This window comes from Musca domestica, unplaced genomic scaffold, assembly GCF_030504385.1.
Source record: "Musca domestica strain aabys unplaced genomic scaffold, Musca_domestica.polishedcontigs.V.1.1 62, whole genome shotgun sequence".
In the NCBI taxonomy this organism is placed as follows: Eukaryota; Metazoa; Arthropoda; class Insecta; order Diptera; family Muscidae; genus Musca; species Musca domestica.
Window position 1 is genome coordinate 1,080,765 of NW_026712369.1, and position 27,720 is coordinate 1,108,484.

General features: G+C 30.9%; 2 protein-coding genes across 2 annotated transcripts in view; one reads left to right on the plus strand and one right to left on the minus strand.

The window, feature by feature from the left end:
- The window catches only part of LOC101891959 (papilin), a 171,819-nt gene that overhangs the window by 76,395 nt on the left and 67,704 nt on the right, over nucleotides 1-27,720 (plus strand). Inside the window, exons 4-6 of the mRNA XM_059129517.1 lie at nucleotides 23,931-24,009; nucleotides 24,141-24,243; nucleotides 24,325-24,482. Coding sequence (XP_058985500.1) covers nucleotides 23,931-24,009; nucleotides 24,141-24,243; nucleotides 24,325-24,482 — 340 coding nt within the window. The remainder of the gene's footprint in view (nucleotides 1-23,930; nucleotides 24,010-24,140; nucleotides 24,244-24,324; nucleotides 24,483-27,720) is intronic.
- Nucleotides 1,208-14,689, minus strand: LOC105261804 (uncharacterized). Its single transcript, XM_059129519.1, has 2 exons — nucleotides 14,301-14,689; nucleotides 1,208-1,711 (listed from the first exon to the last, which is right to left on the minus strand). The coding sequence occupies exons 1-2, from the start codon at nucleotides 14,349-14,351 to the stop codon at nucleotides 1,376-1,378; spliced, it is 387 nt and encodes a 128-aa protein (XP_058985502.1). The 5' UTR covers nucleotides 14,352-14,689; the 3' UTR covers nucleotides 1,208-1,375.

Below are 27,720 nucleotides of genomic sequence, written 5' to 3' on the forward strand. Positions count from 1 at the left end.
TAATAAATACTACAGCCTAAGACAGAAAACGGGTCATGTAGGTCCACGTTTTCGTATAGCCCCCATGTAGCGGTGCCTCCCGAAATTCGTTATTTTGATGATTTTAGCGATATTATTTACCGGAATTGTTTCAAATTTGGCATTTGAAGTTCGTAATGGATACTACAGCCTATGACAGAAAATTGTCTATGCACGTTCACGTCTTCGTATAGTCTCCATATAAGGGTACCTCCTGATATTCGGAATTTTGATGATTTTAGCGACATTATTTACCGGAATTGTTTCAAATTTTGTATTTGAAGTTCGTAATAGATACTACAGCCTGAGACGGAAAATGGGCCATGTAGGTCCACGTCTTCGTATAGCCCCCATATAACTGTACCTCCCGATATTCGGTATTTTGATGATTTTAGCGATATTATATACCGGATTTGTTTAAATTTTGGTATTTGAAGTACGTTATTGATACTACAGCCTCAGACAGAAAATTGTCTGTGCAGGTCTACGTCTTCGCATAGGCCCCATATAACAGTACCTTCCGATATTCGGTATTTTGGTGATTTTAGAGACATTATTTACCCGAATTGCTTCAAATTTGGTATTTAAAGTTCGCAATGGATACTACATCCTATGACAGAAAATTGTCTGTGCAGGTCCACGTCTTTGTATAGCCTCCATATAGGGGTACCTCCAGATATTCCTCGTATAGACCCTAATATACGGCTACATTCTGTATTTTTAAGGTTTTAATAGAATTTTTAATGGATTTTATTTTTTTTTGAAAACTACAAAATTGTGTCCAAATGGTGGAGGGTATTCACAGTTCGGCCCGGCCGAACTTGCAGCTTTTTTACTTATTTTATTTCAAAACATAAATTGAAAATTATGTTTTGTTTTATCTTTATGGGGGGACATGTGTAATTAGGTGTTGCTGGAAGGCAAACGAGAACTGAGGCAGTTGATAAACGACTTACCTTAACCTAGTGACGTAATTTTTATGATAAAAAAAAAATAGTTTTCAAAAAAGTTTTAGTGACAAACAAACCTATTTTCGAGGAGTTTTTTTTTTAAGGAAAAAAGATTTTTTTATTAATTAAAAAAATCAGTGAATCCAAATCCCGATCCTTTTCAGAAAAAATTTTCAAGAAAAATCCCAAAATTCAAACACAATTTTTTGCTTTCTTAGAGTTATCGAAAAAAATCCCCCTTCAGGATTTCCATTCGTTTAATGCGATGACACACCTACTGTACTACAAACATAGAATAATTTTTTTTCCGTAAAAATAAACAAATAAAAAATACATACAAAAATAATTCATAACTAATTAAGAAAAAAAGAAAATACAGAGAGAGAGAGAGGAAATTCTCTCTCTCCCTAAATTCTCCAAATGCCCTTCTTCATCAGGAAGCCATTCAAATTCTTTGTCGATGTCATCAACCATTTGGCATATTTCAATTGATCCTCCTTTTTGCGTTCGTCACGTTCGTCGCGTGCCTGCGACAGAAGATTGAAAATCTCTTGCAATTCCACGGCATAATCCTTATTTTCGCCCTGTACCAGATCGGCAAAAAAGGTACGATATTTGCCCACATCTTTCTTGGCCTTCAGCAGCCATGAACATTTTTCCGTTGGCATCAGCAGTGGGTCGTTGTGTTCGCTGACATCGAAACAATCGGGCGTGTTTTCGGGTATTATGAACGAGTGGCTTAACTGCAAAGAGAGGGAGAAAGAGAGAGAGAATGAGAAAAAAAAATTTAAAAAAAATTTTTTTTAATTTTTTTTATAATTTTATTCCATGGACTAATAAACGTGTACTTTTTAAAGAATTTTTTTTCGAGAACCACTAAACGTGGATTTTTTTAAAGATTTTTTTCCAAGGACCTATAAACGTGGATTTTTTAAAGAATTTTTTCCAAGGACCAATAAACGTGGATTTTTTAAAGAATTTTTCTCTTCGAACAATAAACGTGGATTTTTTAAAGAATTTTTTTCAAGGGCCAATGAACGTGGATTTTTTAAAGAATTTTTTTCAAGGGCCAATGAACGTGGATTTTTTAAAGAATTTTTTTTCAAGGGCCAATGAACGTGGATTTTTTAAAGAATTTTTTTCAAGGGCCAATGAACGTGGATTTTTTAAAGAATTTTTTTCAAGGGCCAATGAACGTGGATTTTTTAAAGAATTTTTTTCAAGGGCCAATGAACGTGGATTTTTTTAAAGAATTTTTTCCAAGGAACAATAAACGTGGATTTTTTAAAGAATTTTTTTCAAGGATCTTTCGAACAATAAACGTGTATTTTTTAAATAATTTTTTCCAAGGTCCTTTCGAACAATAAACTTGGATTTTTTAAAGAATTTTTTCTAAGGTCCTTTCAAACAATAAACGTGGATTTTTTAAAGAATTTTTCCAAGGACAATCCCAACAATAAACGTGGATTTTTTAAAGAATTTTTTCCAAGGACCTTTAGAAAAATAAACGTGGATTTTTTAAAGAATTTTTTCCAAGGATCTTTCGAACAATATACGTGGATTTTTTAAAGAATTTTTTCCAAGTACCCTTCGACCAATAAACGTAGATTTTTTAAAGAATTTTTTCCCTTCGAACAATAAACGTGGATTTTTTAAAGAATTTTTTCCCTTCGAAAAATAAACGTGGATTTTTTAAAGAATTTTTTCCCTTCGAACAATAAACGTGGATTTTTTAAAGAATTTTTTCCCTTCGAACAATAAACGTGGATTTTTAAAGATTTTTTTCCCTTCGAACAATAAACGTGGATTTTTTAAAGAATTTTTTCCAAGGACCAATAAACGTGGATTTTTTAAAGAATTTTTTCCAAGGACCATCCCAACAATAAACGTGTTTTTTTTTAAAGAATTTTTTCCAAGGACCATCCCAACAATAAACGTGGATTTTTTAAAGAATTTTTTCCAAGGACCATCCCAACAATAAACGTGGATTTTTTAAAGAATTTTTTCCAAGGACCATCCCAACAATAAACGTGGATTTTTTAAAGAATTTTTTCCAAGGACCAACCCAACAATAAACGTGGATTTTTTAAAGAATTTTTTCCAAGGACCAACCAACCAATAAACGTGGATTTTTTAAACAATTTTTTCCAAGGACCAACCAACCAATAAACGTGGATTTTTTAAACAATTTTTTCCAAGGACCAACCAACCAATAAACGTGGATTTTTAAACAATTTTTTCCAAGGACCAACCAACCAATAAACGTGGATTTTTTAAACAATTTTTTCCAAGTATCCTTGGCCTTAGTTTTTTTTTAACAATTTTTTCCAAATATCCTTGGAGCAATAAAGGTGGATTTTACTTGAAAAATTACTTTTTAAACAATTTTTTCCAAGTATCCTTGGCCTTGGATTTTTTTTAACAATTTTTTCCAAATATCCTTGGAGCAATAAACGTGGATTTTACTTGGAAAATTATTTGGGAAAAAAATTTAAAAAAACGTCCACGTTTATTGGTCGAAGGGTACTTGGAAAAAAAATTTAAAAAAACGTCCACGTTTATTGGTCGAAGGGTACTTGGAAAAAATTGTTTAAAAAATCCACATTTATTGGTCGAAGGTTACTTGGAAAAAATTCTTTAAAAAAACGTCCACGTTTATTGGTCGAAGGGTACTTGGAAAAAATTGTTTAAAAAATCCACGTTTATTGGTCGAAGGGTACATGGAAAAAAATTTAAAAAAACGTCCACGTTTATTGGTCGAAGGGTACTTGGAAAAAATTCTTTAAAAAATCCACGTTTATTGGTCGAAGGGTACTTGGAAAAAATTCTTTAAAAAATCCACGTTTATTGGTCGAAGGTTACTTGGAAAAAATTCTTTAAAAAATCCACGTTTATTGGTCGAAGGTTACTTGGAAAAAATTCTTTAAAAAATCCACGTTAATTGGTCGAAGGTTACTTGGAAAAAATTCTTTAAAAAATCCACGTTTATTGGTCGAAGGTTACTTGGAAAAAATTCTTTAAAAAATCCACGTTTATTGGTCGAAGGTTACTTGGAAAAAATTCTTTAAAAAATCCACGTTTATTGGTCGAAGGTTACTTGGAAAAAATTCTTTAAAAAATCCACGTTTATTGGTCGAAGGTTACTTGGAAAAAATTCTTTAAAAAATCCACGTTTATTGGTCGAAGGTTACTTGGAAAAAACTCTGTAAAAAATCCACGTTTATTGGTCGAAGGTTACTTGGAAAAAATTCTTTAAAAAATCCACGTTTATTGGTCGAAGGTTACTTGGAAAAAATTCTTTAAAAAATCCACGTTTATTGGTCGAAGGTTACTTGGAAAAAATTCTTTAAAAAATCCACGTTTATTGGTCGAAGGTTACTTGGAAAAAATTCTTTAAAAAATCCACGTTTATTGGTCGAAGGTTACTTGGAAAAAATTCTTTAAAAAATCCACGTTTATTGGTCGAAGGTTACTTGGAAAAAACTCTGTAAAAAATCCACGTTTATTGGTCGAAGGTTACTTGGAAAAAATTCTTTAAAAAATCCACGTTTATTGGTCGAAGGTTACTTGGAAAAAATTCTTTAAAAAATCCACGTTTATTGGTCGAAGGTTACTTGGAAAAAATTCTTTAAAAAATCCACGTTTATTGGTCGAAGGTTACTTGGAAAAAATTCTTTAAAAAATCCACGTTTATTGGTCGAAGGTTACTTGGAAAAAATTCTTTAAAAAATCCACGTTTATTGGTCGAAGGTTACTTGGAAAAAATTCTTTAAAAAATCCACGTTTATTGGTCGAAGGTTACTTGGAAAAAATTCTTTAAAAAATCCACGTTTATTGGTCGAAGGTTACTTGGAAAAAATTCTTTAAAAAATCCACGTTTATTGGTCGAAGGTTACTTGGAAAAAATTCTTTAAAAAATCCACGTTTATTGGTCGAAGGTTACTTGGAAAAAACTCTGTAAAAAATCCACGTTTATTGGTCGAAGGTTACTTGGAAAAAATTCTTTAAAAAATCCACGTTTATTGGTCGAAGGTTACTTGGAAAAAATTCTTTAAAAAATCCACGTTTATTGGTCGAAGGTTACTTGGAAAAAATTCTTTAAAAAATCCACGTTTATTGGTCGAAGGTTACTTGGAAAAAATTCTTTAAAAAATCCACGTTTATTGGTCGAAGGTTACTTGGAAAAAATTCTTTAAAAAATCCACGTTTATTGGTCGAAGGTTACTTGGAAAAAATTCTTTAAAAAATCCACGTTTATTGGTCGAAGGTTACTTGGAAAAAATTCTTTAAAAAATCCACGTTTATTGGTCGAAGGTTACTTGGAAAAAATTCTTTAAAAAATCCACGTTTATTGGTCGAAGGTTACTTGGAAAAAATTCTTTAAAAAATCCACGTTTATTGGTCGAAGGTTACTTGGAAAAAACTCTGTAAAAAATCCACGTTTATTGGTCGAAGGTTACTTGGAAAAAATTCTTTAAAAAATCCACGTTTATTGGTCGAAGGTTACTTGGAAAAAATTCTTTAAAAAATCCACGTTTATTGGTCGAAGGTTACTTGGAAAAAATTCTTTAAAAAATCCACGTTTATTGGTCGAAGGTTACTTGGAAAAAATTCTTTAAAAAATCCACGTTTATTGGTCGAAGGTTACTTGGAAAAAATTCTTTAAAAAATCCACGTTTATTGGTCGAAGGTTACTTGGAAAAAATTCTTTAAAAAATCCACGTTTATTGGTCGAAGGTTACTTGGAAAAAATTCTTTAAAAAATCCACGTTTATTGGTCGAAGGTTACTTGGAAAAAACTCTGTAAAAAATCCACGTTTATTGGTCGAAGGTTACTTGGAAAAAATTCTTTAAAAAATCCACGTTTATTGGTCGAAGGTTACTTGGAAAAAATTCTTTAAAAAATCCACGTTTATTGGTCGAAGGTTACTTGGAAAAAATTCTTTAAAAAATCCACGTTTATTGGTCGAAGGTTACTTGGAAAAAATTCTTTAAAAAATCCACGTTTATTGGTCGAAGGTTACTTGGAAAAAATTCTTTAAAAAATCCACGTTTATTGGTCGAAGGTTACTTGGAAAAAATTCTTTAAAAAATCCACGTTTATTGGTCGAAGGTTACTTGGAAAAAATTCTTTAAAAAATCCACGTTTATTGGTCGAAGGTTACTTGGAAAAAATTCTTTAAAAAATCCACGTTTATTGGTCGAAGGTTACTTGGAAAAAATTCTTTAAAAAATCCACGTTTATTGGTCGAAGGTTACTTGGAAAAAACTCTGTAAAAAATCCACGTTTATTGGTCGAAGGTTACTTGGAAAAAATTCTTTAAAAAATCCACGTTTATTGGTCGAAGGTTACTTGGAAAAAATTCTTTAAAAAATCCACGTTTATTGGTCGAAGGTTACTTGGAAAAAATTCTTTAAAAAATCCACGTTTATTGGTCGAAGGTTACTTGGAAAAAATTCTTTAAAAAATCCACGTTTATTGGTCGAAGGTTACTTGGAAAAAATTCTTTAAAAAATCCACGTTTATTGGTCGAAGGTTACTTGGAAAAAATTCTTTAAAAAATCCACGTTTATTGGTCGAAGGTTACTTGGGAAAAATTCTTTAAAAAATCCACGTTTATTGGTCGAAGGTTACTTGGAAAAAACTCTGTAAAAAATCCACGTTTATTGGTCGAAGGTTACTTGGAAAAAATTCTTTAAAAAATCCACGTTTATTGGTCGAAGGTTACTTGGAAAAAACTCTGTAAAAAATCCACGTTTATTGGTCGAAGGTTACTTGGAAAAAATTCTTTAAAAAATCCACGTTTATTGGTCGAAGGTTACTTGGAAAAAATTCTTTAAAAAATCCACGTTTATTGGTCGAAGGTTACTTGGAAAAAATTCTTTAAAAATCCACGTTTATTGGTCGAAGGTTACTTGGAAAAAACTCTGTAAAAAATCCACGTTTATTGGTCGAAGGTTACTTGGAAAAAATTCTTTAAAAAATCCACGTTTATTGGTCGAAGGTTACTTGGAAAAAACTCTGTAAAAAATCCACGTTTATTGGTCGAAGGTTACTTGGAAAAAATTCTTTAAAAAATCCACGTTTATTGGTCGAAGGTTACTTGGAAAAAATTCTTTAAAAAATCCACGTTTATTGGTCGAAGGTTACTTGGAAAAAATTCTTTAAAAAATCCACGTTTATTGGTCGAAGGTTACTTGGAAAAAATTCTTTAAAAAATCCACGTTTATTGGTCGAAGGTTACTTGGAAAAAATTCTTTAAAAAATCCACGTTTATTGGTCGAAGGTTACTTGGAAAAAATTCTTTAAAAAATCCACGTTTATTGGTCGAAGGTTACTTGGAAAAAATTCTTTAAAAAATCCACGTTTATTGGTCGAAGGTTACTTGGAAAAAATTCTTTAAAAAATCCACGTTTATTGGTCGAAGGTTACTTGGAAAAAATTCTTTAAAAAATCCACGTTTATTGGTCGAAGGTTACTTGGAAAAAATTCTTTAAAAAATCCACGTTTATTGGTCGAAGGTTACTTGGAAAAAATTCTTTAAAAAATCCACGTTTATTGGTCGAAGGTTACTTGGAAAAAATTCTTTAAAAAATCCACGTTTATTGGTCGAAGGTTACTTGGAAAAAACTCTGTAAAAAATCCACGTTTATTGGTCGAAGGTTACTTGGAAAAAATTCTTTAAAAAATCCACGTTTATTGGTCGAAGGTTACTTGGAAAAAATTCTTTAAAAAATCCACGTTTATTGGTCGAAGGTTACTTGGAAAAAATTCTTTAAAAAATCCACGTTTATTGGTCGAAGGTTACTTGGAAAAAATTCTTTAAAAAATCCACGTTTATTGGTCGAAGGTTACTTGGAAAAAATTCTTTAAAAAATCCACGTTTATTGGTCGAAGGTTACTTGGAAAAAATTCTTTAAAAAATCCACGTTTATTGGTCGAAGGTTACTTGGAAAAAATTCTTTAAAAAATCCACGTTTATTGGTCGAAGGTTACTTGGAAAAAATTCTTTAAAAAATCCACGTTTATTGGTCGAAGGTTACTTGGAAAAAATTCTTTAAAAAATCCACGTTTATTGGTCGAAGGTTACTTGGAAAAAATTCTTTAAAAAATCCACGTTTATTGGTCGAAGGTTACTTGGAAAAAATTCTTTAAAAAATCCACGTTTATTGGTCGAAGGTTACTTGGAAAAAACTCTGTAAAAAATCCACGTTTATTGGTCGAAGGTTACTTGGAAAAAATTCTTTAAAAAATCCACGTTTATTGGTCGAAGGTTACTTGGAAAAAATTCTTTAAAAAATCCACGTTTATTGGTCGAAGGTTACTTGGAAAAAATTCTTTAAAAAATCCACGTTAATTGGTCGAAGGTTACTTGGAAAAAATTCTTTAAAAAATCCACATTTATTGTTCGAAGTGTTGTTGGCAAAAATTCTTTAAAAAATCCACGTTTATTGATCTGAAGTTGGTGGCAAAAATTCTTTAAAAAATCCAAGTTTATTGGTCGGAAGTTGGTTGGAAAAAAATTGTTTAAAACATCCACGTTTATTGGTCGAAGGGTACTTGGAAAAAATTCTTTAAAAAAAAAATCCACGTTTATTGGTCGAAGGGTACTTGGAAAAAATTCTTTAAAAAAAATCCACGTTTATTGGTCGAAGGGTACTTGGAAAAAATTCTTTAAAAAATTCACGTTTATTGATCGGAAGTTGGTTGGAAAAAATCTTTAAAAAATCCACGTTTATTGATCGGAAGTTGGTTGGAAAAAAATCTTTAAAAAATCCACGTTTATTGATCGGAAGTTGGTTGGAAAAAAATCTTTAAAAAATCCACGTTTATTGATCGGAAGTTGGTTGGAAAAAATTCTTTAAAAAATCCACGTTTATTGATCGGAAGTTGGTTGGAAAAAAAATCTTTAAAAAATCCACGTTTATTGATCGGAAGTTGGTTGGAAAAAATTCTTTAAAAAATCCACGTTTATTGATCGGAAGTTGGTTGGAAAAAATTCTTTAAAAAATCCACGTTTATTGATCGGAAGTTGGTTGGAAAAAAAATCTTTAAAAAATCCACGTTTATTGGTCGAAGGGTATTTGGAAAAAATTCTTTAAAAAATCCACGTTTATTGATCGGAAGTTGGTTGGAAAAAAATCTTTAAAAAATCCACGTTTATTGATCGGAAGTTGGTTGGAAAAAAATCTTTAAAAAACCATGTTTATTGGTCGAAGCGTATTTGGAAAAAATTCTTTAAAAAATCCACGTTTATTGATCGGAAGTTGGTTGGAAAAAATTGTTTAAAAAAACAATGTTTATTGGTCGAAGGGTATTTGGAAAAAATTCTTTAAAAAATCCACGTTTCTTGGTCGGAAGTTGGTTGGAAAAAATGCTTTAAAAAATCAAGGTTTATTAGTCGAAGGGTACTTTAAAAAGTAAACTTTATTGCTCAAAATCCATGTTTATTATTCGGCCAATTTCTAAATTTTCCAATTTTCAAAACTAGGGTTGTCCCATAAATTTTATATTTTCTTCTCTCAAGATTTATTAAGGACCACCTTAATATTCAATTCACCTAGCCTTCATCAAGTCCATACTACGCCTACATGAGTATATATATATATAAATCTATAAATCTTTAAAAAATCCACGTTTATGGGTCGAAGGGTACTTGGAAAAACACCACGTTTATTAATAGGAAGTTGTTTGGAAAAAAAATTTCAAAAAATCCATGTTTATTGTTCGGTTGGTCCTTGGATAAAATTCATTAAAAAATCCACGTTTATTAATCTGAAGTTGGTTGGAAAAAATCTTTAAAAAATCCACGTTTATTGATCGGAAGTTGGTTGGAAATAATTCTTTAAAAAATCCACTTTTATTTGTCCTTGGAAAAAATTATTTAAAAAATCCAAGTATATTGCTCGGTTGGGCCTTGGAAAAAGTTCTTAAAAAATCCACGTTTATTGATCGGAAGTTGGTTGGAAAAAATTATTTAAATAATCCACGTTTATTGGTCGAAGGGTACTTGGAAAAAATTCTTTAAAAACACCACGTTTTTTGCTCGAAGGGTACTTGGAAAAAATTCTTTAGAATATCCACGTTTATTGATCGGTTGGACCTTGGAAAAATTCTTTAAAAAATCCACGTTTATTGGTCGGACCACCTCAATATTCACTTCACCTAGCCTTCGTCAAGTCAATACTATGTGCCTACATGAGTATATATGCATAAATCTATAGAAAGTTGTGAAATTATCTCTTGTTTCTTTTTTTCTTCTTTTTCCGATTTGTCATTTTATTTGTTGTCTTCTCTGGAAGTCATTGGTATAGTTGCTATTTATGGACTTCAATGACGATTTAAAAAAAAGATTTCCCATAAATAAGTTAAGAGAGGGGAATCGTGACATTATGTGGCATGAGGAAATTACACAAAATAACCAAGGGAGATAGGATCGGCCAATTTAAAAGAAAATAGTTATGTATATTTATACAACACTGTACTACCAGAATCTTAAGAAGTAATGTTTGATTTTGGAAAAATCTCCTTGCCTTGAGTAAAGCAATCAAATATTAAAAAAATATTTTTTTTATTTTTTTTTTTTGGATTTTAAAGGGCTATCCCCGGATTTTTTATAGATTTTTCATGGAAGGGTCTTCCTAGACTATATATTTGTTATACAATTTTAAGAACGATCATCAGAGTTTTTATAAATTTTCTTAGAGGAAAATTGGACGACGGATTCTCTTAGAATTTTTTAAAAGTCCGACCTTAAATTTTTTGGGCTTTGTTATGGATTTTTCATTAAAAAAAACCAGTAAGGAATAGTCAAAAGTGTGGCGGGCCGACTATATGATACCCTACACCACTATGCATATTTAGTAGAGCTCCCATTATTTATTTGAAGTAGATCATACCTCCCAGCAACATTTGACCTTAGAGCAGTTATAATTTGGTTTTAGTGGGAATTAATGCTGGGCGAGATGAAAAATTGCAACCAAATTCAGACTTCTGTCATTTCTAAGCCACTCGTTCGAAGGCTGTAAAAATTATTCCAGTGACAGCTCATTCTATTATTTACAAGAGTACAAAAACATTTTGGTGAGAATTTTCCGGAAAAAAAGTTATTCGAGAGTTCGGAATTCAAGCGTCATAGTGTGATTTCTTTATATTTGGCTGGAAAACCACAAGTGGCTATGGCTATCGTTAGAGCACTCCAGCATTTAAATGTGAATAAATGTTTTGTGTCACGTAACATCGCTCGTTACTGTGATACTGGTAGTGTAGCCCGACGTCAGGGAAGTGAAAGTGGACGGAAGAAAACAGCAACATCAGCAGAAATGCTACGAAAAGTAAAGAAGCGACTTGATCGAAATCCGCGTCGCAGTGGACGAAAAATGGCTCGTAAGCTGAACATATCGCAATATACAATTTGGCAAATATTGAAAAATGAGTTCGGGGTAAAGCCATTGAAATTCCAAAAATTTGCTAGAACTTACACCGCAACAGAAAGAAAATAGACTCAAAAGAGCTAAAGAGTTGCTTTGCTTAGCCGAAAGTGGTGAACTAACGAATTTGGTTTTCTCTCTCTCTCTCCGATGAGAAAACATTCGTTGCCCAGCAGTTTGTAAAAAACACAATGGTCGTGTTTACTTGCCAAAGAGGTCAGCGGAAAATGATGGCCACCTTCGGTTAGGCACCAGAACAGAACTCAAGCGCCGGTCATGGTTCTGGTGTGGACCGCCATTACAGCCGATGATCGCTCTCTGGTCGTATTAAACAACCGTGGCATCAGAATAAATGCCAAATATTATTGCGGAAATATTCTGGAGGGTGTTTTAAAGCTTTGGGCACACTTTGGAACATTTTGGCCGCAGACCTTGGCCATTCCAACAGGACTCATCACCATTGCACTCAGCACGCGCCACCCAAGAATGGTTACAAAATGAGGTTCCTCGCTTCATTTCAAGCGCACAATGGCCACCAAAATGTCCGGATAACAATCCGCTGAACCATTGTGTCCAGGGTATTTTGAAAAGCAAGTTTGGCACAAAAAAATACCAAAGTGTCGATCGCCTCAAGTTAGCGCTTCGCCGGGAATGGACTAAAATACCGCAGAGCAAGATTCGGGCAGCGTGTGACGGTTTCATTGGCCGTTTGAAGACCATAATTAGTGCCAAAGACGACCAATTCGAACAAATCTAAACTTATTCTAAAATTTGATGATATTTCCGACATTTTTATACCCTTCACCATAGTATGGAGGGTATATTAAGCTTGCCATTCCGTTTGTAAAACCTCGAAATATACATTTTAGACCCCACAGTATAAGTATATAAATTCTTGATCAGCATAAAATTCTATGTCGATGACTGTCCGTCGGTCCGGCTATCCGTCTGTGGAAATCACTCTAGCTTCCGAACGAAATGAAGTAGATTGATAAAATTTTACTCAAATGTATATTATGTCTGCAGGGCTCTTGGTATTGAAAGTGGGCCATGTAGGTCCACGTTTTGGTATAGCCCCATATAACGGTACCTCCCGATATTCGGTATTTTGATGATTATAGGGTCATTATTCGCCGGAATTGTTTCAAATTTGGTATTTGAAGTTCGTAATGAATGTCACATCCTATGACAGAAAATTGTCTGAGCAGGTCCATGTCTTCGTATAGCCCCCATATAACGGTACCTCCCTATATTCGGTATTTTGATGATTTTAGCGACATTATTTACCGGAATTGTTTCAAATTTGGTATTTGACAGAAATTGTCTGTGCAGGTCCACGTTTTATAACCTCCATGGTACCTCCCTATATTCGGTATTTTGTTGATTTTAGCGACATTATTTACCGGAATTCTTTCAAATTTTGTATTTGAAGTTCGTAATGAATGCTACAGCCTACGACAGAAAATTTTCTGTGCAGGTCCACGTCTTCGCATAGGCCCCATATAACGGTACCTCCCGATATTCGGTATTTTGATGATTTTAGCAACATTATTTACCGGAATTATATCAAATTTTGTATTTGAAGTTCGTAATGGATACTACAGCCTATGACAGAAAATTTTTGTACAGGTCCACGTCTTCGTATAGCCCCCATATAACGCTACCCCTCGATATTCGATATTTTGATGATTTCAGCGACATTATTTTTCGGATTTGTTTCAAATTTCGCATTTGAAGTTCGTAATGGATACTACAGCCTATGACAGAAAATTGTCTGTGCAGGTTCACGTCTTCGTAGAGCCTCCATATAACGGTACCTCCCGATATTCGGTATTTTAATGATTTTAGGGACATTATTTACCGGAATTCTTTCAAATTTTGTATTTGAAGTTCGTGATGGATACTACAGCCTAAAACAGAAAATTGTCTGTGCAGGTCCACCTCTTCGTATAGCCCCCATATAACGATACCTCCAGATATTCGGTATTTTAATGATTTTAGAGACATTATTTGCCGGAATTATTTAAAATTTTGTATTTGAAGTTCGTAATGGATACTCCAGCCTATGACAGAAAATTGTCTGTGCAGGTCCACCTCTTCGTAAAGCCCCCATATAACGATACCTCCCGATATTCGGTATTTTAATGATTTTAGAGACATTATTTGCCGGAATTATTTAAAATTTTGTATTTGAAGTTCGTAATGGATACTACAGCCTATGTCAGAAAGTTGTCTGTGCAGGTCCACATTTTATAACCCACATGGTACCTCCCGATATTCGGTATTTTGATGATTTTGGCTACATTATAAATAGAATTTTTTTTCTCAAGTTTCGCATTTGAATGTTGTAATGGCTTATGACAAAAGTTGCCTATGCAGGTCCACGTCGTCGTATAGACCCTAATATACGGCTACATTCGGTATTTTTAAGATTTTAACTGAATTTTTAACGGATTTTATTTTTATTTTGTTATTTTTTTTTTTTTTTTTTTTTGAAAATTGCCAAAATTGTCCCGAATATTCAAAGTTCGACCCGACCAAACATACAGCTTTTTTTACTTGTCAATATTTTCAAATTGATAAAAGAACCTCCAATTCTTGATATTGTTTCAATCTATTCTAAAAAAAATATTTTTATATATTTTTTTTTGAACTTTTGTCCGTCCCACATTCGTGGATTTTTGAAAGAATATTTTAAAAAATATTTTAAAGTCGACCATTTTTAGAGACAATTATTTTTAAGGACATTTAAGTCGTAGACGTTTATTTTTTTCCAGTAGATTAGGTGATAGTTTATATGGAAGCAACCCACGTTCGGCATCCAAAATATTTCAAAAAAAAAAAAAAATATTTCACTACCATTACACCTCTCCCCTTCACACACACACACACACAACTCACTTGACTCGTAAATAATGCCATTAAAATACATAATTTCCATTTTGAGGTCATTTTTGATGTTGTTGCTGTTTCACGACGCCGAACAGGGAAAATATTTTTTTTTTTTTTGCGGAATTAAAGTTTAAAATCACTTTTTTCCAAATAGACGAAGGAAAAAAATTATTGAATTATGCGAAAAATTTTCCGTGCAATTTCGATTTGGTTGTTGTTGGTCGTTCTTGTAGCCGTTCTTGTTGTTGTTGTGATTTGTTAAGATTTATTGATGTTGTGTTCGCGTAAACAATTAATTTAAAACTGTTTTTTACGCCTTTTGCAAAAATGCTATTCAGATGCGAAATGCGGTAGCCACAGCCACAGATGATGATGAAGATCTGCGTCGGGAATTGTTCTTATCAGTTTTGGAATTACAAAAAAAAAAAAAAAAAAAAAAAACGTTATATATATTTATTGGAAAATAAAGAATGCAGGCGGGCAGCTAGTCAGCCAGCCATCCACCCAAACCCCATCTCCAGGCGGGCCAGTATTTACTAGTAAAAATTTGTTACATATTTTAGTCGTCGTTATTTATTTATTTTTTTTCATTTAATGAAATCATCAATAGTTGTTGTAGTTTTTGGTTTCATCTGTATTTTCAATTCGTTTTTGTTTTGTATTTAGAAAAAAATAGGAAAACGATTAGTAGAACGCAAAACAAAATGATTTGCAACAAAAATTGTAACTGAAAACTATTGCGATAATTGTTGTTGTTGTTTTTTTGGTTTCATTTTCTTCAAATCGTCATAATCACCGTCTGGCCCTGAGTGGGAGTATTTGCCCAACATTGGGGGCCTATGAAAGGGGGCCTATGAAAGGGGGAGTGTGTGTGGGGAGGCGGCATGTGAATGGAATGCCACTTAGTCAGGGTCAAATTGTAGATAAATATTTTTTGTGGATTTTCTAAAGCAAATCGGAATATTATGATTTAATAGTAAAAAAAAATTGAAAATTGAATTGAAAAAAATTGAAAATATTTTAAAAATTTATGAAATTTAAAAAAATTAGTTAAAAAATATATTACAAAAAAATTTAAAATATTTTAAAAATCTATAGAAATAAAAAATAAATCTAAAAAAATTATTTTTAAAAACAATAAATATATTTAAACATACAAATAATATTTGTTGAAATCATATAAAGTTTATAAATAATTTTAAATATTTTCAAAATCAAATAAATAAATAAATTTTTTTTAAATTTAGAACATATATGCAATGATATTTATATATATAAATCCTGATTTTTTTTTGGAATATTCTCTAAGGACTTCTTGCCCAATAGCCGAGCATTTTGAATTAGTTCAAAAACGTCCTGTCCGATATTTCTTTTTAAGACTTCCTGGACCAGAATAGAAGATTTCATAAAAAATATCTCAAGGTCTTCCTGCCAGAAATCTTTGATTTTTTTAAATATTTTTTAAGGATATCCTGATTAAGAATCATGGACTTTGTGAAAATATTTTTCATTGACTTTCCGGTTATATAAATCGTGGTCTTGTCAAAAATTTCTGGACAAACAACCCGACCTGAATTTTTTAAAGATTTTTCTTTTGTACGATGACCTGCTGGTTCAAAGTCTTAGATCTTTCAAGGGTATCCTTGTAAAAATCATGGAGTTTTAGAAATAATTTTGAAAAAAAATCAGTTGTTTCAATGATTGAAAGACCACATGACCAAAAATTCTTTAAGATTTTTTTGAGCTCCTGGACAAAAATCGTAGGGTATCCTGGTAAAAATCATGGATTTTAAGAAATATTTTTGCAAGGACCTTTTGCTCAAAGAACGTCAATTTTTACAAGGATCCAAAGGCCTAATGACCAAAAATTCTAAATTCTTTAAGACTCTTTTTGTATGAGGACCTCCAGACCAAAAATAATAGACAGGGTATCCTTTAAAATAATTACAGATTTTTAGAAATATTTTTGCAAGGACCGTCTTTTCAAAAACATCTTTGATTTTTTTTGTTTTTTTTTTTTTTTTTTTTTTTTTGGTAAAAAAACATTTTTTAAAGGCTGCATTCTGAAAAATCCTGAGTTTTTAGAAATCAATTTGAAGGACCTCCTACTGAAAAAATTTACTAAATATTCTAAGATTGTGACCTTTTGGCCAAAAATCGCAGACAAGGGTATGCTGTTAAAAAACATGGATTTTTAGAAATATTTTTGAAAGGACCTCCTACTCAGAGAATGTAAATTTTTAGAAGGATCCAAATATTTTAGGATCAGAAATACTAAATTCTTTAAATTTTTTTTTTGTATGAAGACCTTCAGGCTAAAAATGGTAGGTAGGGGTATCCTGGTAAAAATCATAGATTTTTTGAAATATTTTTGCAAGGACCTACTTTTTAAAAAATCTCCGATTTTTTGTGAATTGTTTTGGTAAAAACCAGAATTATTTTATTTTTCTAGAACATTATTCTGAAAAAAATCCTGGGTTTTTAGATATCATTTCCTTCTGAAAAATCGTCAATTTTTACAAGAATTGAAAGACCTTATTACCAAAAATTCTAAGATTTCGATCCTTTGGCCAAAAATCGTAGACAAGGGTGTCCTGTTAAAAAAACATGGATTTTTAGAAATATTTTTGCAAGGACCTACTTTTCAAAGAACGTCAATTTTTACAAGGATTCAAAGACCTAATGACCAAAAATTCTAAATAATTTTTTTTTTTTTTTTGGTATGAAGACCTCCATACCAAAATTTGTAGACAGGGTATCCCAGAAATAATCATGGAATTTTAGATATATTTTTCCAAGGACCTTCTTGACAAAAAGAAATTCTTGATTGGTTTTCTGTTTTTTGGTAAACAATCAGAATTTCTTTATTTTTTATACCCTCCACCATAGTATGGAGGGTATATTAAGTTTGTCAATCCCTTTGTAATACCTCAAAATATACATTTTTGAACCCACAAAGTATATATATTCTTGATCAGCATAAAATTCTATATCGATTTAGCGATGTATATTAAGTCTGCAGGACCTTTGATATTGAAAATAGGCCATGTAGGTCCACGTTGTGGTAGCCTCAATATAACGGTACCTCCTGATATTCAGCATTTTGATGATTTTAGCGACATTATACTACGACATGGAAACTACAGCCTTCGACAGAAAATTGTTTGTGCAGGTCCATGCCTTCGTAGAGCCCCCGAATAACGGTACCTCCCGATATTCGGTATTTTGATGATTTTAATGACATTATTCACCGGAAATGTTTCAAATTTGGTAATTTTGTAAAAGTTTGCAACGGATGCTACAGCCTATATAACAGTACCTCCCGATATTCGGTATTTTGATGATTTTAGCTACATTATTACCGATTTTTTAGACCTCACAAAGTGTATATATTCTTGATCAGCATAAAATTTTATGTCGATTTAGCGATGTCCGTCCGTCTATCCGTCCGTCCGTCTGTGGAAATCGCTCTAGCTTCCGAACGAATTGAAGTAGATTGATAAAATTTTACTCAAATGTATGTTATGTCTGCAGGACTTTTGGTAAATGGGCCATGCAGGTCCACGCCTTCGTATAGCCTCCATATAACGGTTCCTCCCGTTATTCAGCATTTTGATGATTTTAGCGACATTATTCACCGGAATTGTTTCAAATTTGGTAATTGAAGTTTGCAACGGATGCTACAGCCTATTACAGAGAATTGTCTGTGCAGGTCCACGTATTCGTAATGGCCCCATATAATGGTACCGCCCGATATTCGGTATTTTGATGATTTTAGCGACATTATTCTCCGGAATTGTTTCAAATTCGGTATTAGAAGTTCGTAATGGATACTTCAACCTAACACAGAAAATCGTCTGTGCAGGCCCACGTTTTCGTATGGCCCCCATATAACTATACCTCCCTATATTCGGTATTTTGATGATTTAATCTGCATTTTAAACAGATTTTATTTCAAGTTTCACATTTGAATATTGTAATAGCCTACGACAAAAGTTACTTATGCAGGTCTACGTCGTCGTATAATATACGGCTACTTTCTGTATTTTTAAGATTTTAACAGAATTTTTAATGGATTTTATTGTTTTTGAGAATTGCCAAATTCGTTCCGAATGCTGGAGGGTATTCAAAGTTCGGCCGGCCGGGCTTACAGCTTTTTACTTGTTAAGAAATATACCAAACACCCCTACCACAAAAAAAAAAATGGATTTTAGCAAAAAAAAAAAAAAAAAAAAAAAACGGAATTATTACATTTTTTAAGAAGAAATTTCCCAAAAAATCATTAATTTAAGAAAAAAAATATATATATATATATAATTTTTTTTTTTTTTGGTTAAAAAGTGTAATAAAGGACTTTCCATCATGAATTGTGGATTTCTCTAGAATATTAAATGTAAATTTTATATTGATTTTTTGCACTGATCAGCAGAATTGTAACCACCTTTTTTAATATTTTATGAGTTCGTCTGGTCTATGGATCTGCAAAAAAGCCACTGACATTTTCACAATTTGACATTGTAACAAAGATTAATTTCCCATGAACGTGGGTGAGAGCAATAATTCCGTCATAGGAAAATTAAACAAATTGATAATCAAAACAATAAAAATATGATCAATTAATGGAACAATAAAAAGGGTTACAGACAAAACAAAAACAGGGAAAAATATAAGAATAGTAGAAAAAAATATATAAGAATTTTCATTAAAGTATACATTTTAAATATCAGCTGAATTAAGATGAATTAATATATTTGAATTAAGAACAATGTTTTTTTTCACACAACACATGTCCTTAATTTTTTGACACATGTTAAATTGGCGCAAAAAACACTTCCAAAAAATTCAAACATCTGTTGAAGTGTTCCACATTTTTAAGCCCTTGAAGAATTTTGCCAGAATTCAAAACATAATCATCAATTTCTAAAAACAAAAAAAAAAAACATAATTTTTGTAGGAAATTAAGGCAATTATGGAGACATGACAAAACAATTTCTAAGAACAGTACATTAACCTTCATATATTCTTATGTGTGTATGGGTGTGTGTATACCCCCTCATTCTTGTTGTTTGTTTTGACAATGGGTCATCCATATAAATTTTTGGTTTTAATGACCATTGTCATAATATTCCATGAATTATTGCCGATGATTCCATGTTTTAGTTATGCAAAAAAAGCCCGTTTTTTTTTTTGCAATTGAGCTATACCGGAATCTATGATTTTTTTTATTTATTTTTATTTATTTTTTTTTTTTCATTTATTATTTGCTCTATTTTTTTTTTTTTTTTGAATTTTTGCAAAATGTCATTGACTGGGATTGTCTAATTAAAATTGGAATTTATTTATGGTTTTATGAGGAATTTCATTAAAATTATTTAAATATTTTTTTCCCATTAAGTTTTCTACATGGTTGGGAGATTTATTTGCTACAGATTGTGTGGCAAAGAAAGAGAGAGAGATAGAAGGTAGGAGAGAAGAAGAAAAATAAAAATATTATTTTGCAAGCAATTAAATTGTGAAATTATTGAAAAATTTTTTTTTTCTAAGAAGAGCAGCTAACTTGACTAACTAACTTCAACAGTTTATCAAAGTAAGGTATAAATGCAATATTTTTTTATACCCTCCACCATGGAGGTATATTAAGTTTATCATTCCGTTTGTAACACCTCGAAATATACATTTTAGACCCCACAAAGTATATATAAATATTCTTGATCAGCATAAAATTCTATGCCGATTTTTCAATGTCCGTCCGTATGTTGAAATCACTCTAGCTTCCGAACGAAATGAAGTAGGTTGATAAAATTTTACTCAAATGTGTACTATATCTGCGGGACTTTTGGTATTAAAAATGGGTCATGTAGCTCCACGTCTTCGTATAACCCCCATATAACGGTACCTCACGATATTCGGTATTTTGATGATTTTAGCGACATTATTGACCGGAATTGTTTCAAATTTCGCATTTGAAGTTCGTCATGGATGCTTCAGCCCATGACAGAAAATTGTCTGTGCAGGTCCACGCCTTCGTACAGTCCCCATATAACGGTACCCCCCCCTTCCCACCCAATATTCGGGATTTTCAAATTTTATTCAAATGTGTATTATGTCTGCAGGACTTTTGGTATTGCAAATCGGTCATATAGGTCTATGTTATGGTATAGCCCCCATGTAATGGTACCTCCCGTTTTTCGGTATTTTCATAATTTTAGCGACATTATTCACCGAAAATTTTTCAAATTTGATATTTGAAGTTCGTAATGGATACTACAGCCTAAGACAGAAAATTGTCGTATTCTATAGCCCCCATATAACGGTACCTCCTGATATTCGGTACTTTCACCGGAATTGTGAATTATGGATTTTTTTTTAACACTTGTCAAAATTTTCGACAAAAAGTATATATTCCTCAATAAAAATCTCCGCTTCAATAAAAATATTTTAAAAAAATCCATGCATCAAAAAAAAATGTTTAAAAAAGTTGACGATTCAAAAAATAATTTTCATAAATCAACGCTTTAAAAAATATTTTTTTTTTAACTTATTTAAAATTTTTTTTTAAGAAATTCCACATAATATTTTTTAAAAAGTCCAGGCTTCAAAAAATACTTTTGTACGAACAAAATGTAAAAAACAAATAATTAAAACAATCCACGCTTCTTAAAATATTAAAAAAAATCCATACTAAAAAAATCAAGATTCAAAAAAATCAGGCTTTAAAAAATTTTAAGAAATCCCTGCATCAAAAAATATTAAAAATATATTTAAAAAAAAAATCCTGCTTTACAAAATATTTTTAAAAAAATCTACGCTTCAACATATGTACTTTTTTATGAAATCCACGCCTTAAAAAATGTTTTTAAAAAATCCACGACTCAAAATATGTATTTAAAAAAATTAAAAAAAAAAAAAAAACATATATATATATATACATATCAACACTTTAAAAGTATGTTTAAAAAATCCACCCTCCAAAAAATGTATTCAAAAAATCCACGCTTCAAAAAATATTTTTAAGGAATCCCCGCTTCAAAACAAGTTTTTATAAATCCATGCTTCTAAAAATATTTAAAGATATCAATGCTTCAAAAAATATATTTAAAAAAAAAAATGAACGCTTCAAAAAATACTTTTATAAAATCTAAATGTAAAAAATAGTAAAAAATAATCCACGCTTCAAAAAATATTTAAAAAATGCTTCAAAAAATATTTTAAAAAAATCCATGCTTAAAAAACCAAGATTCAAAAAAAATCAGGCTTTAAAAAATTTTAATAAATCCTTGCATCAAAAAATATTAAAAATATATTTAAAAAATTTCATGCTTTACAAAATATTTTAAAAAAAATCGACGCTTCAAAATATGTATTTATTTATGAAATTCATGCCTTAAAAAAATGTTTTTAAAATATGCACGACACAAAATATTTATTTAAAAAAATCAAAAAAGGATGTTTAAAAATTCACGCTCCAAAATATGTATTCAAAAATCCACTCTTAAAAAAATATTTTTAAGGAATCCCCATTTCAAAATAAGTTTTAATAAATCCATGCTTCTAAGAATATTTAAAGATATCAATTTAAAAAAAATGAACGCTTTAAAAAAAAACTTTTATAAAATCTAAATGTAAAAAATAGTTAAAAATAATCAATGTTTCAAAAAATACTTAAAAAAATACCACTCATCAAAATAAGTATTTAAAAAAAAAATTCACGCTTCAAAAAATATTTAAAATATTTAATGTTTGAAAAAAATTTTTTTTTAAAAAATCCACATTTAAAAAAAATATTTTTATAAACAATTTAAATTAAAAAAAAATATCACAAAATATGAAAAAAATATTTTCAAAAATCCACCCATATTTATACAGGGTGAGATGAAAAAACTGCAACCAATTTCAGGTTGCTGTCATTTCTAAGTCACTCACCTGACAGCTGTTAAAATTCATCCAGTGCCAGCTCATTTTATTGTTTACAAGCGTACAAAAGCATTTTGGCGAGAATTATCCAGAAAAAAAAAATTAATTGAGAGTTCGGAATTCAAGCGTGACAGTGTGATTTATTTATATGTGGCTTGTGGTTTTCCACAAGTGGCTATGGCTATCGTTAGAGCACTCCAGCATTTAAATGTGAATAAATCTTTTGTGTCTCATAACATCGCTCGTTATCGTGATACTGGTAGCGGTACTGGTAACCCGACGTCAAGGAAGTGGACGAAAGAAAACAGCAACATCATTAGAAATGCTACGAAATGTAAAGAAGAGACTTGATCGAAACCCGTGTTGCAGTGGCTGAAAAAATGGCTCTTGAGCAGAACACAGCGCAATATTTCATTCTGGAAGTATTGAAAAATCGGGGGAGCTCGGGGTAAAGCCATTGAAATTCCAAAAAGTGCAAGAACTTACACCGCAACAATAGGAAAATAAACTCAAAACAGGTAAAGAGTTGCATTGCTTGGCCGAAAGTGGTGAACTGCCGAATTTGGTTGTCTCTCTCTCTCTCTCTCTCTCTCCGATGAGAAAACATTCGCTGTCCAGCAGTTTGTAAACAAACAAAATGATCGCCTTTACTTGCCAAAGAGGTCAGTTGAAAATGTGCACCTTCGGTTGACCACCAGAACAGAACACAAGCGCCGGCCATCGTGATGGTGTGGGCCGCCATAACAGTCGATGGTCGCTCTCCGCTCATATTAATCGGCCGTGGCATCAGAATAAATGCCGAATATTATCGCGAAAATATTCTGGAGGGTGTATTAAAGCCTTGGACACGCAAACATTTTGGCCGCAGACCTTGGACATGCCAACAGGACTCGGCACGCGCCACCCAAGAATATTTACAAAATGAGTTTACACGATTAATTTCCAGCGCACAATGGCCACCAACATCTCCGAATACCAATCCGTTGGACTATTGTGTCCGGAGTATTTTGGAAAGCAAGGTTGGCACGAAAAAATATCAAAGTGTCGATCACCTCAAGCAAGCGCTTCGCCGGGAATGGGCCAAAATAGCGCAAAGCAACATTCAGGGCAGCGTGTGACGGTTTCATTGGCCGTTTAAAGGCCATAATTCATGTCAAAGGTGACCAATTCGAATAAATCTAAACTTATTCTAAAATTTGATGCTATTTCCGACATTTTTTGCTTTCATCTAATAAAATCTAAATAAAAATGTAAAAAATATGGCGTTTGACTTTGTTGCAGTTTTTTATCTCAGCCTGTACTTATATCTTTTATAAATATATATATTTTTTAAAACCCAATCTCTACAGGTCCCTGAAAAAAATTTTCTTTTTTAAAAATCACTTCTTCAAGTAGTTTTTTGAAAAAAAAAAAATAAAAAGCCCACGCTCCGAAGAGTGGTCAAAAAATATTTTTTTTCTGAAAAAAATCTACGCCGTAAATACTCATTGCTAAGAATATTATTAAAATTCCATGTTTCAAATCGTTGTAGAAAAAAAAATATATATTTTTTTATAATCTAACATCCAGGTTTCAATGATGGACCTTAATTTTTTTTTCAAAAATCCATACCATTAAGATGAACCCTTCACAAATCTTTTTAAAAAAGTATATTTGAAAAACTTACACATGTAAATAATTTTATGTGATTATTTTCAATATTTTCCTTTTTTTTATTTTTTGCAGCAATTCATCCAATGGCAAAGTGTATTTGAGCAAAAATTGTATTGGTGTCTACAAGCGCTATCAGCTATGTAATGATGTGGTATGTAGACGATTTTTTCCAAAAAAAGAAAAAATTAATAAATAAATAAAAAGATAATAAGAAATAAATAAAAAACATTCAAATATTTAATATCTCCTACATTTCTCACTCTCTCTTTCTTGTCTCAACAGCCTTGTCCATCCTCTGTTCAAGATTTCCGTTCGGAACAATGTTCGGCATACGATGAGGTTGATTTTCAGGGCCAGCAGTATTCGTGGGAACCCTATGTGAAAGGTATGGAAATAATATTTTTTAAAATTAAATTTATTTTTTTCCATTTTTTTTTTTCTTTGTTAAATTTTTCCCCTTCAATAGACGACGCCGAGTGCGAGCTGAACTGCAAGCCGGTGGGTATGAAATATTTCGCCACATTAAATGCCTCCGTATTGGATGGCACCCCCTGCGAGAAGCCCGCTGAATATTATCGATCGAATTATCGTGGACGGGCCATGTGTATTGAGGGTATATGTAAGGTAAGTTTGAGAGAGAAATTTATTTAGTTTTTGATTTAGAAAAATATATAAATATTTTTTAAAATAATTTCCAAGACTTTGGCATGGATTTTTTATTTTTTATATATAAAATATTATAATTATAATTTTATAAAAAAATAAAAAATAAAAAAATCCATGCCAAAAGTCTTGGAAAAAATTTTAAAAACTTATTGAGCCGAATAATAGTTAAATTTTTAAAAAAACTGTTCAAAGAATTTGGCATGGATTTTTTATTATTTATAAAAATCATAAAATTATATACATATAAAAATAAAAACTCCATGAAAAAGTCTTGGGCAATTTTTTGAAAAAAATCAACCTTTTTTCGCTAAGTGAGAAAATACCTCAATCTTTTGTTTTTTGTGTTTTTTTTTTTTTTTGAGTTGTAGACACTGGATGCTATTGAAACATCTAAAATTATTTTTTCGCAAATTTTTAAACATTAAGTTCTCAAAGAATAGTTTTTATAAAAATCGCAACTCTTTACCAAAGATTCCTTGAAAAATATTAAAAAAAATCCATGACTCTCGGGCAAATCATCCTTGATCAATATTTAAAAAAAAAAATCCTGTATTTTTTTTTTTTTTTTTTGGCAAGAAGTCCTTAATATTTCTCTTAAGGTCCTCAAGGAAAAAAATCCACAACTTTTGGACAGGTATATTTTTATATTTTTAACAAAAACTCTTTGTAAAAAAATATGATTTTTGGCTAGAAGGTCCTAGTCTTAGAATGTCCTGAATTTAATTCTCGGCAAAAAATTCCTTGGTCAATATTAAAAAAATCATTGATTTTTTGGCAAGAAGATCTTGAAATTTCTCTTAATGTCCTTAAGAAATAATTCCGTGACGTTTGAAGAGGAATATTTTTTATATTTTTAAAAGAAAACCTTTTGGAAAAAAAATAATTTTTGGCCAGGAGGTCCTTGGTCATTGTAAAAATATTCTTAGAGAATCCTGAATTTAATTTAATTCTCGGGCAAATTAACCTTGAACCATATTTTTAGAAAATCCTTAATATTTTTTTGGTGTCCTTGGTATTTCTCTTGATTTTCTTAAGAAAAAGAAAGTCAAGACTTTTGGACAGGAATATTTTTTTATATTTTTACCAGAAATCCTTTTGGAAAAAATTTGATTTTTGGATAGGAGGAAAAAAGCCATTTAGTCATTGTAAAAATATTCTTAGAAAGTCCTGAATTCAATTCTTGGGCAAACAAGCCCTGAACTATATTTAAAAAAATCCTTGATTTTTTGCAAGAGGTCGCTGATATTTTATTATATATATTTTTTTTAATTGGTTCAGTCAGTGTAAAAATATTCTGGAGGCCTTTAAACGAAATTCACAATTCTTGTCCAGGAAGATGTTTTTCTGAATATTTTTTTAAAGATCCAACATTTTTTTGTCTGCTCCCCAAAAAATAGTAGGAAGAAAATAGGAAGCTCCTTCAAAAATTCAAAAAAAAAAAATATTCCCAGTTTGACAGAGAATTTAGGTTATTCGGCAGGATATCCACTACTCTTCTTCCGGTATGTCTTAAAGCAAAAAAATCTACGGCTTTTAGACGAGAATATTTTTTACCAGAAGCCCTTTTCTAAAAATTATGATTTTTGGCCAGAAGGTCTTTGAAAAAAAAAAATATTCAGTCATTGTAAAAATATTCTTAAAAAATCCTGGAAAACCAGAGGCCTTTTTTTCTATATATTCTCTAAAAATCCAAGATTTTTGTTTCCAGAAAAAAAGTTCCTGATTTATAAAAACGGCAATCATTTAGATTTATTTTTTAAAAAAGCATCATTTTCATACCTCGAAGATTTTGAAAATTTTCTAATTTGAAGATCCTACAAAAATGTGAAAAAATCCCAGACTGACCAGGGAGTCCAGGTTATTAGGCAGGATATCCACTGCATCCACCATTTTGGACAGGAAAATTGTTATATTTTTTTATGGAAAAATCCTTTCGGAAGAAATATAATTTTTAGCCAGGAGGTCCTTGAAAAAAATCATTCAGTCATTGTAAAAATATTCTTAGAAAATCCTGGATTTAAAACCACAGGCCTTTGCATGAAATTCATAATTCTTGTCCTGGAAACTCTTTTAAAGGGCAATAATTTGGAAAAATATTTAAAAAAATCAGAATTTTTAAGCCTCAACATTTTTAACAAATATTTAAAAAAACGACCATAATTATTGAAGCCTAACAAGAATTTAAAACGGTCCCGGGTTTTATCCAGATATGGACTCGATTTTTTTTAAAATACCAAAGCAGTACATTTTTCCATCAAGTCTTTAAAAATGTTTTTAGGAAATCTATAATTTTAAGATAAGTCTTCAACGTCTCGGAAAAAAATTTATAAAATCTCCTTTTTTAGTCAGGAGGTTCTTGAAAGTATTTCATGAAAACTTAAAAAAAAATCTCAGAAAGTCCGTGTATTCACGACTTACTTATTAAGGTGGGTTACCTTGGAATTCTCTGCCTTGAAAACAATATTTTTTTGAAAAATCAAAATTACCTTTTTTGATTAAAGTTCCAAAGGAAGTAGATTTTTTAAAAAATAATTATTTAACAATTTCTTAAAAAAAATATTTTTTTAAAGTCCCAACAGACGTGGATTTTAGAAAAATACAGTTCCAACAGATGTGGATATCTTAACAATTAATTTTTTTAAAATTCTAACAGACGTGGTTTTCCAAAAATTATTTTTTACAATTTCCAACAGACGTGGACTTTTTTGAAATTTATTTTTTTAGAGAATCCAACAGACGTGGATTTTCAAAAATATTATTTTTAAAAATTCCAACAGACGTAGATTTCTTTAAAAGTATTTTTTAGAAATTCCAACAGACGTGGACTTTTAAAAAATATATTTTTTAAAGGTCCAATAGATGTTAATTTTTTAAAAATTATTTTTTAAAACGTCCAACAGATGGTAATTTTTTAAAAATTATTTTTTAAAGTTTCAGCAAATGTGGGGTTTTTTTATAAAAAGTATTTTTTCCAAATTTCTAACAAACGTGGTTTTTCTAAAAATTATTTTTTTAAATTTCCAACAGTTGCTAGATTTTTTTTAAATTATTTTATGAAGTATCCAACACATTTGGATATTTATCAAAATCATTTTTTTAACTTCCAACTGACGTGGATTTTTTAAAAATTATTTTTTTAAGTTCCAACAGATGTGGCTTTTTAATTTAATTTTATAAAGATCCACGAGTCATGTAG